Source organism: Tachysurus vachellii, chromosome 13 (genome assembly GCF_030014155.1).
Source record: "Tachysurus vachellii isolate PV-2020 chromosome 13, HZAU_Pvac_v1, whole genome shotgun sequence".
NCBI classification, from domain to species: domain Eukaryota; kingdom Metazoa; phylum Chordata; class Actinopteri; order Siluriformes; family Bagridae; genus Tachysurus; species Tachysurus vachellii.
The window spans coordinates 15,780,052-15,791,619 of NC_083472.1; the positions used below are offsets into that span (position 1 = coordinate 15,780,052).

At 34.4% G+C, this 11,568-nt stretch overlaps 1 protein-coding gene across 5 annotated transcripts in view; it reads right to left on the reverse strand.

Moving 5' to 3' along the window:
- Positions 1–1,154, reverse strand: part of hdac3 (histone deacetylase 3) — a 448,843-nt gene extending 447,689 nt beyond the window's left edge. For 3 of the 5 annotated variants that reach the window (XM_060885402.1, XM_060885400.1, XM_060885399.1), the window contains exons 1-3: positions 997–1,154; positions 484–566; positions 136–278 (exon numbers count right to left, since the gene is read on the reverse strand). In XM_060885402.1, the coding sequence (XP_060741385.1) occupies positions 136–278; positions 484–566; positions 997–1,051 (281 nt within the window). In that variant the 5' untranslated portion in view covers positions 1,052–1,154. The remainder of the gene's footprint in view (positions 1–135; positions 279–483; positions 567–996) is intronic. The other 2 variants (XM_060885403.1, XM_060885404.1) reach the window with 2 other exon arrangements.
- Positions 1,155–11,568: the final 10,414 nt, after the last annotated feature.

Below are 11,568 nucleotides of genomic sequence, written 5' to 3' on the forward strand. Positions count from 1 at the left end.
GGAATAAACATGGAATACACATGCACACATGGTACATCAAAATGCAAATTTACTCCGTTTAAGGCTAATTAATACAAGAAAACTAAAAGACACCATGCTACAAACTAAATATAAAACAATTCTAATCAGACCTACCAATCATCGCCTACATTAAAGGTGTTAAGGCTCTTTGTGAAGCCCTGCATGTTGTTTGGGCTGACCTTCTGCAAAAAATCTATGTAATCTTCTGAATGAAAACGACACATATCATGCTGTGAGGCCTTGTATGGTTTGAAAACCTGTCAAAAAAAATTTTTTTAATTAAAATAATAAATAATATATATGTATATATATACACATATATATATACATATATATTTGTTTATCCTTGTGTATGGGGTATATTTGCAGTGATAATATTATCAACATTTACAGTCAGAATATTACTGTATATTATATTTCATAACTTATAATAATATAAAGGTACAAATACATCTGCTATACCATCATCTTCTTGTAAAGGCCATAATGCAAGACAAGACTGTGAGTTAGGGACAACCTATGGGGCTTCATTGGGTGTCCAGCACCTATTTGTAGGGAGGAAATCGTACACATGGATCATTTCGTGTAAAACACATAATTAATGGATTACATAATTTACACCGCATATACTTTGCAGTCCTTAAATATTTAAACACTAAAGAAGATAGTTCTTGTAGCCGTCTACCACAGTATATTGTAGTTCTAGTTGAAACTGAATAACGCATATGTGCAGACTTTCAACTTAAATTTTAGGGTATTTAAAGGTAACCGGAAAGGAATAACCTTTTTTATATTAGAGCAAGACTTTAATATGGAGTAGATACTATGTACAATGTCACATGGCGCCTTTTTAGTGTCTTTTAGCCAGAATTATCAAACATGCTTGCTCTATTTTCTCAGTCTTGCCACAATTCAGTTTCAGGACGACATAAAGCTAATCAGTTTTGTAGTGCAGTCACAAAAACAGGACATTACCATAATGAAAGTTTCCAACATCTGGATCATAGAAATACGCCGTCCGGTTAGTCATTTCTCCTAACCTGAATGCATGAAAATTTCAAAGCAATTTCGGACAATTTTGGATAAGTATTTCCGGTTGGCACAGCTTTAAATCGTCATGAGGAGAGATGTACGTCATCAGTATTGGACCGAGGATACCATATGTGAGTCCATAGATATCTACACCTAGATGTCGCCTTGGGTACGGCAGTTCACTGGAACGAATGTAGGCAAAGGTCTAACGGAAATAAAATCACCATAAATCGTCAAGAATGCGATTTTCTAGGTTTTTTTTGGTTCGTTCCAACGGTCAGACATGCATTTATTATTGAGTCCAGAGAACATTTAAGGTTTTGATATTAAGATAATCTACTTTTTCAAAATATAATGCTAGCGTCTCTGTTTATCACTTGGAATCTACAAACAGATTCAGATTATTTAATGCCATGTCAGCAATCAAAGCTATTTTCATGGCAAAAATTCAATTACAAAAACACAAATATCATATAAATACAATAAAAACAACAAATATAAACAGCAAGTCATATTATACAATTTTTTTAAATTAACATACAATAAAAAAAATCCAAAACCATAATCTCATTAAATGTCCTTAAGTGAAGTAACTTGATAAAAGAGCATTCTGCTTGTGTTAAGTCCAGGACAATCTAATAAAATATGTTTGACAGATAAGGGAATCTTACAAAACATACATAAAGTTGGGTCTTCACCTTTAAGCAAAAAAGCATGGGTCAATTTTTAATTTCCTTATTAAGAGCTTCGGAATCTACAAACAAAAAAATCCATAAGTCCATAGTATTTAGTGTACTTCAAGGGACATAGCCAAGTGAGAGCAGAGTTCTGGCTGAAAAGGTTTGTTCCCGGTTTTTTGTTGTTGTTAACCGTTTCTGTTTTTTTCCGTCACATCGTAGCTCATCAGATACATTCGGGGCCAGAACCAGTATGTTTGGATAAACTTGTTCAGATGGACGTTTTAACTTAAGACTCATCTCCTTTAGCCATTAATGCTGACTGAAGTTAGCGTAGCATGCTAGCTGGAAATATTCATTCATTCATTCATCTTCTACCACTTATCTGAACTACCTCGGGTCACGGGGAGCCTGTGCCTATCTCAGGCATCATTGGGCATCGAGGCAGGATACACCCTGGACGGAGTGCCAGCCCATCGCAGGGCACACACACACTCGTTCAGCTGGAAATATATCATTTATAAAAATTATATATATATAAATTATAATTTATTTATAAATATATAATCAATAATAATCTCATACATATATAATCTACAAACATTGTCAGTTTTCCTAACTGTCAAAAACTAATGGGTAACTAGCATGGATTAGCTGCGGTCGTTAACCAAGGACTGAAACAAACCAATGTAACCAGAAATATAATTTCCTATTCAATGATCATAAAACACATTCTCACTTGTGAAATGTAATCCCTTGTTGTCTGGTTTTTAGATTTCGTTCATTTGAACAACCAAACGCAGCACAGAAGTCCAGCATCGTCCATGAATTTGAAGTACAAGACCCCTGTTCCAAGATGGCGGTGGTTTTGATGCATTTTTAGGACCCCAAGGCGACATCTGGGTGTAGATATCTATGATGTGAGTCCCCAATTTGCGTCTCTTTGGAGGAATAGAAGAAGAAGAAGAAGAAGAAGAAGAAGAAGAAACGACAACAATAACAACAACAACATAACAGCACACAACAAGAAAATTGACAGATTCTACGTAGAGTCTGGATGTTATCCGGGTATGGAGGAAGAGTTAGTTTTTGGGGAAAATTAAAGAAACAGGAATAGTTATGAACTTCAGTAGAACATCGCAAAATAATGAAATATTGTAGTCAAATTTTAGGAACAGAGAGAAAATCATCAGTCCAGAAGACGAAAAAAGGAATATAAGCTAATGGAAAAGAAGAACATAATAATGGTGAAATTTATATTTGATAATAGTTGAGTGCACCAAATATGAAATTGCTATTAAAAATGACCCTTTTTTTTAGAGTAACTTGCTCAAGGGCACCTCAGTTGTGGTATTGCCGGGCCGAGACTCGAACCCACAACCTTAGGGTTAGGAGTCAAACTTGCTAACCATTAGGCCAAGACTTCCCCGTAGTATAACTGTTACTACAAAAATAGTTGTACAACAGCAAGCAGCATCTACAAAACCCCCTAGTATATAGGTATATTTAAACACATATTTACAATGAACATTAGATTAGTTAATAATCTGCAACAGGTTGGCTAGCATTCCCACTGAATCTAGCTTCACTGCAATGCATTGTATGGCCTATTCCAGTACTATATCTTTTAATGTGCATGAGGAACAATGCACAGGCCCACTAATGTGACCTTGAAACTGATGTTTTTAAAATACTTGGTGAGGACCATTGTTCTTCTGTATACATGTGGAGTAGAATTCTCTGTTTTAAACATGGGATATTTCTTTCTGCTTCTTCTTCTGTCCAGAGGAAAATGTATTTTTTGACAATTTCACAATTGTGTTTAAAAGTTGACCCATAAGCCGTTTGATGGCAACATTGAAGTTTATACACCATGCAGCTTTGTCATCAGAATCTCTGCCTGATGCTGACACTGTTAAATAAAGCTTTTGGACCATAATAAGCCATAAATAGTGGCCACACAACAATGCCACCTGAAATGAAGCTGTGTTTATAGTGGAAACCAGTTTATTTGATGGTAAACCATGTGGAGTATGTTTTGCTGGGGGAACAAAATTGCTGCACTAGTTGAAACACTTATGTAAAGTCTTCCTGATTTTTTTGATGTTCTTAAGTTTTAATGGTTCATGAATATTGATTATGATTTTTGGATGCTGATGCCTGTTTGTATTTTGACCTAGGCTACAAACATTTCCTAGTTTGCTGTGAATAATAAAGAATTCACTACATCTTATGTCCTGCCCTGCTACTGCATGTACAAACAAACCAGAGCTGTCAGCATCATGAAAGTAGATAGCAATAAAAATGATAATCATTAGAATAATTTTATTGTAGATTTAGAAACATGTTGATGATTACCCAATGTAGCTGATCCAGTCAGAAACACAACAACAGAACAGAATCAGAAAAATGACTGAAATCTTAATGTTATTCAATTTAAAAAAAATCACAATTCATAAATGTGAAATATCAAGGGGTCTGTTCAGACAGGTAGTATTACAAATATTGTTACATTATTATTTTTACCATGACTAGTTGCATGGAATTTTAAGAGAAAACATTCTACATAAATTAAAGCAATAATCATGCAAACAGTACAATCAATAAGATAATAAGAATCACATACAGTATAAATGATTAGATTAGATGTCTAGAGAAACATGGGTATTTATTTAAATAATATTTTAATGTCTGCTGTAATTTCAAACAAAGCAAATAATGAATCATAGCTTTCTAAACACATATTTTCCTGTATATATGAACTGAGTGGAAATCAAACACATGGTCAAAAATTGGTAAATTAGCCTTAATTATGTGAAACATTGGATGGCAACCAAAATGCTTGTCTATGGCTACATTATTAAATAAAGAAAATTTAATTAGTAAATCACTGTATTTTTATGATTTCTGATTAGCCTAGTCAAGTATTAGACCTTTGATGCTATTATACTGTTAGACTTTTGATGCACCATTCTAATGTAATTCATAATGTGACGTGGAGATACTAGGGTCCCACACAGTGATTGGTTAGTGCCCACAATATTCTAGAGGAAAAAAAAGAAATGAAATTGTTCAAGGCAGCCGGATGCACTGTTTCAGTAGGTAAATGGGTTTAACAAATTAACATTTTAATTATTTAAATTAAACACTTTTAACTATTTTATCAGAATGCTGTTTCATAATCAAATTATTAGATTTTATTTGAATTAAATATTTGAACTAACATCTTAACAATATGACATGCACTGTAATTAGTGGGTTACTTAACTAAAGTCTATAATTATATTCTAATTAATTGTACAAAATCAAACACGAGAGATTTACAACTAATTGCAAAAATAAATTAAGATAAGATAAATCTTCCATTACCATTTCCATTAGTCTTTCAAGGATTCGACATGTTTTGTGCGTCTGTGTGTCAGAACTATTGCAAACAATGTTTAGTTTGCGTAGTCCATGTTCAATAACCTGATGAGTGCAGTTCTTTAAAAAATGGGGGGGAAATGTGCATGTAGTTTTATATTGTAATATATGTAAATGTCACTTTTATTACAATATTTAAAATTGATACATATCTTTAGAATAGAAATAAGATAGATAGATAGATAGATAGATAGATAGATAGATAGATAGATAGATAGATAGATAGCACTTACCATATCATGGGGAAAGATGAAACATTGGCATTCAGAGTTCTACAATCAAAGAAAAGTAAACTTTCTAAAAAACTATAGATTACTCCAGGTTGTTTGAGTATGATTATCCTTACATGCTCCATAGATTATTAGAAAACAGTCGCAATGTAGAAGCTAAAAAAATGACCCAAAGCCTTGTATCCTAAAAATTAAAGTATATTTCTCCAATAGGATTTAGATGCACATAAGGCACAACTCTACCAAGAATATGATCGGAAGGAAGTGACTGCAATGCATGAGTGAGAGACACTCTATTATCAGATAAGATTTGTTTGATACACATTCAAAATGCATTGCTCATTATTTCAACTAAGACAAAAATAGTTGAAATATGTAAATTCTGAATGTTTTTTAATAAAAAAAATACTTTTAACTTATTTATATTTGCTGAGACTACTTACTTGGCTCTTGGTAGTACTGAGAGTACTATTTCGTTCTGGGCAGTTAACTGGACAGTGCTATTAAGAATAAATGTATAAAATAATAAGCTTTTTTAATGTATATATTACATATAATATTTTTAATGCATTCAATGCAGCAAGTGTATGACTTACCTGGTATGATTTTCCTAAGTTTTCAATTTCTTGGAAGTCTAGGTCAAACTCTGTTAAAGGAAGAAAGTGACAATTTGCAATCACTGACAACAAAAAGATGAACCCTGAAACAGCATTCATTGTTCTTTCTATAGCTTTGAGTTCTATTCACCCTGTGTTTTATCAGCTGGGTGATGTAGCTTTTAAAACTCCCAAATAGAAATTCCATGGGAGAGGGAAATTTCCTTTACTGTTTATGGTACTACAGTTATTTCTCATACTATACCCACAAAAAAGCAGTTTTACCCAAGTGATAGGGAAAGCTTTTACAGTGCTATTCACAATCATGTTAACCACTTATCTTATTATTATCTTCTACTGCTTTGAATCACCCAGATGCAATTTCAGCTGCATCATAATGATGCAATTTTTCCACATCTCCAATGGGGATCTATTTGACATTTCATGTATTACATTTACAGTGAATCGTTTCTTTGGTGGGAGAACAATTACAAATAGGCAGGTTTTTGCCATGTGCCCCACTCTGATTAAGTAAATCGGAATTGAGATTTCTGAATAGCTGAGAAGCTTCTTTCAAAGGTCAGCTGAATTTTAGATAATATCATTTATCATTGTATGGTAGTATAATATGTGGACTCACATATTCAATTTTGCAAATGAATGAATTAATTAATAATTTATGATATTACATGTACCCTTAAATTAAAGATTGAAAGTGTTTTTAAATTAGGCCTTATTTAGCAAACCAATGCTTCATCATTCTCCAAACATTTATGTCATGTTTTATCATTGTAATGAATTTGAATATCATGAACTATTTCAAGAATTATTTTTTTATTTTTTTTTTGCTAATTTGAAGTCTTATATTTTCTATTTGGTAGATCAATTTTTATTTTATTGAATTCATTTATTTATTTATTTAATCAGTCAATGAAACAATTAATAACAGTTTATATATTCAGCATGTTTGTGAATCTTTAAATACTATTTTCTCAATTTTCAATTCTTGGTCAGAGGTAACCAAACTTTAAAATGCTCTTAACTTGTGGTTGAGATATGTGCAAAAGAGATTCAGAAAAATTCGGTTCAGATTCAAAATGTAAAGAAATGTTAAGATCTCACCATATGAAGGATTTTTCCAGGCTCCTAAAGCTTTTTAAAAAATAATTACTTTATTTATAATGTATTTGTACAAAAATCATTAAATACTTAATGAACACAAAGGGGTCATTCAGATTCAAAATGTCAAGAAATGTTAAGATCCAACCATATGAAGGGTTTTTTCCAGGCTGCTAAGGTTTTTGCTTTAGTAATTACTTTATTTATAATGTATTTAACATCAAAAATCATTAAATACTTTATGATGCCACACAAAGGGGTCATATATAAATATTTCAGAAGAATTATTAGCTGGGACCAGGTGCCACACTGTTCTACCAATAATGGATCAAAGTTGTTCCATATCTCTGGTTGGCATCATGACATTTTTTCTAAGAAAGACAGGGAAAGTCCCTTCTCTACAAAGTAGAAAAATTGTTCAGTGGGTTTTCTTTGTAATGACTAAGCAGTGTAGATACCCTGCATCAGTGTGGTAATTTTTTTAATTGTTAATATGTTAATTGTCATGATTGCAATAATGTAATAATTTTAATACAGAGAGTAAAGACATTAATAGTGATTCAGTCAAATAGAACAAATACAGTAAATAATTTATCATAAATCAGAATAATTACTAGGCCTCAAAAGAGGTACTCAAAGACTAGTTTAATTGTAGTTAGTATTTTTATTAATAACAATGTAAAAATAAATCCAACACAATACTCAGTAAGCATGGTCCACCGAACAAGAACAGAGGCCAGATGATCAGCAAGCATCAACCTTAAAGCAGAATCCAAAATCTCAAAACAAAATTCAGAGTCAAACTGACAAACTCCATATTATATTATATATAATATATAATATTATATATTACATATATATTTCCATATTAATGCTGTAAATAGAATATAAAAGAACTTTAACTAACATTTAACTAAAATTTGCATGATAGTTATACAAGTGCATCTCAATAAAAAGGTTTAGTCTTGGTACTTATAACTGTGATGATTTTGGCTCACATTTATCAAAAACACACCAATTCACTATGTCAAAAAATTTGAATACTTCATAAGACCAAAAACATTTTTAGTGAATTATTGGCCTTCTGGAAAGTATGATCATTTACTGTATATGTACTCAATACTTGGTAGGGACTCCTTTTTCTTTAACTACTGACACAATTCAGCATGGCATGGAGGTGATCAGTCTGTGGCACTGCTGAGGTGGTATGGAAGCCCAGGTTTCTTTGACAGTGGCCTTCAGCTCATCTGCATTTTTTGGTTTCTTGTTTCTTATTTTCCTCTTTGGAGTTCAGGGAGTCCTCTTTGGAGTCAGGTTTATAAAGCGTGCGTAGGCTACGCACAAAACGGGGTTGGAAACATGCGTACGCCAGTTTCCGCGCAAAGGTTGTGATCTATAAAAAACAAACTTGACGGGAAAATGTGCGCACCTTTAAGCAAACTTTGAGACGTGCGTGCGCACATTCTGGAGACAAAGGGAATTGGAGACACAGATGGTGAGGTCGTGAACTGAAGTTAGACTGTAGAAAATACATGTGAGAAGAACGATTATAAGAATTAATGACATTTAATTTTCACTCCATTTCATACGTTATATCCACATTATCATGAAGATTAAATCCAACAGTGATATTTGTGCCGATTGTTTTAGGCTATATACATCTAGTAAAATCCAAACGTAATTCAAAATGTATTAAAAATAAAATAATATATCAGCACTACTCCGTCCAGGGTGTCTTGATGCCCAATGACGCCTGAGGATAGGCACAGGCTCCCCGTGACCCGTGTAGTTCGGATAAGCGGTAGAAGATGAATGAATGAATGAATGAATGAATGAATGAATGAATGAATGAATAATCAGCGCTGCCTTACAGTCATATTGTCCACAACGGGCACGCAGGAGGAGATGGCGAGACTACATGTGATACAGAATAGCATGAAATACCCTTTTATTAGAGAACTGCAGAACAGTGTAAAAACGAAATATTTTCCTTAATGTACATATATCATAAAATGTCAAAGTTTGCAAATACAGTCATGAAGCACAAACGCTACTCATTATCGGTCCTAACTACTGTATTACGGTGTTCATTACAAAACCGTCATGAAGAAGTACGTGTTCACTATAACATTTTCGTCTTAAATTTTCGACCACAAATTAATTCTGTGATTTTGTCAAGGTGTTAACGATGAGTCTAATTGCTAGAAACATATAAATCCTCCGGTGACCCGGGTATGTAATGCTTCATGATGGCACTGCTGGCACTGTTGGAGGATTACGCCAATGGCAGAATAAGGAGAGAACGAGTTTCAGGGACCATGATGATTTCCTGGCCATGATGATGACTGGCTAATACGCTGATTTAGATTCCCTAGAGCTGTGCTCTTAGATCTATGTGTTGAATTGGGTCCAGTATTAGAGAGGGCAACACGCCGGAACCATGCCATCCCAGTCCAAATACAAGTCCTCACCACTCTGGGGTTCTTGGCAACTGGCTGTTTCCAGCGGGAATTGGCAGACAGGTAAATTATTTATATAAAAAAAACTATAAGTAATCCTCAACTTTGTCTCTAAGACCTTTTTGTATATGAAATAATTCTATTGGAATCTATCATCTCACCCTATAGGTCTGGTATATCACAGCCGTCCCTGAGTGCCATAATATCTGTCGTTTTGAATGGTATACTTAATATGGGTAGTCGATACATCAGGTTCCCCTACACTGTGCGAGAACAGGCCGAAATTAAAATGCAATTTGCAGCAATGTCTGGTTTCCCAAATGTAATCGGCGCAATTGACTGCGCTCATGTTGCTATAAGGGCACCATCTGAAAATGAATTTGCTTATGTTAATAGAAAGCATGTGCATTCTATTAATGTGCAAATCATATGTGACTCCAACATGACCCTCACAAACATTGTGGCACACTGGCCTGGTTCAACACATGATTCCTTTATCTTGACACATAACTGTAGGGAACAGACTAAATGCAGGCGCAGTACGTGATGGCTGGCTTCTTGGTGAGTTTAACAATATTAAAAAGTAGAAACTGTAACAATTTTGTTTTTAATATAATTATAACAATGTTACTTTTAATATAATTATAACCTGCAGGCGACAGTGGCTTCCCCCTGAGACACTGGCTCCTCAACCCATTTTTAAACACGCAGAGCGCAGAGGAAACTCATTATAACGAGATCCAATACGCGCAGAGGAGTGCGTATGCACGGTTTTATAAATCGTAATTTTTTTTGGCGAACGCCATTTTTGGTTTTTGGGCGTACGTAAACTTTTAGTAGGGATCCTACGCACAGTTTTATAATTGAGACCCCAGGTTTAATGAGTTTGCTGGCCAGTCAAGCACACCAACACAATGGCTATTTAACCAAGTTTTGGAGCTTTTTGGCAGTGAGGGCAGGTGCCAAATCCTGCTGGAAAATGAAATCAGCATCTTTAAAAATCTTGTCAGCAGAAGGAAGCACAAAGTGCTCTAAGCAAATGCACCAGCAAATGACATTACACCCCAAATCATTACAGACTGTGGAAACTTAACACTGGACTTCAAGCAACTTGGGCTATGAGCTTCTCCACCCTTGCTCCAGACTCTAGGACCTTGGTTTCCAAATGAGATTCAAAACATGCGCTCATCTGAAAAGACGACTTTGGACCACTGGGGATCAGTCCAGGTCTTCGTTTCCTTAGACCTGCTAAGATGCCTCTGACATTGTGTGTGGTTCAGGAGTGGCTTAAAAAGAGGAATACGACAACTGTAGCCAAATCCCTTGACCCCAGCCTCGGTCTATTGCTTATGAAGTTCACCCAAATTCTTGAATCGATTTTGCTTGACAAGCCTCTCAAGGCTGCGGTTCTCTTGGTTGGTTGTGCATTTTTTTTCTTCCACACTTTTCCCTTCCACTCAATTTTCTGTTTACATGCTTGGATACAGCACACTGTGAACAGCCAGCTTCTTTGGAAATGAATGTTTGTTTTTTACCCTTCTTGTGAAGGGGGTCAATGATTGTCTTCTGGAGAACTGTCAGATCAGCAGTCTTCCCCATGATTGTGTAGCCTAGTGAACCAAATTGAGAGACCATTTTGATGGCTCAGGAAAACTTTGCAGGTGTTTTGAGTGGATTAGCTGATTTGAATGTCACCATAGTCTAATTTTGAGATAGTGAATTGGTGGGTTCTTGTTAAATGTGAGCCAAAATCATCACAATTAAAAGTACCAAAGACTTAAACTACTTCACTTTGTGTGTACTGAATTTATATAATACACAAGTTTCACTGTTTGAGTTGAATTACTGAAATAAACGAACTTTTGTCAGAGCAAATATGCTGAGGTGAATGCAAATGCATGTTAACAACCTTTAATGACAGTTTAACAAACAAATCCAAAATGTCAGGCAATCTCAAAATGAATGAACAGGCAATGGTCAGGCAATCAACAAACATTATATCACAGTTAAG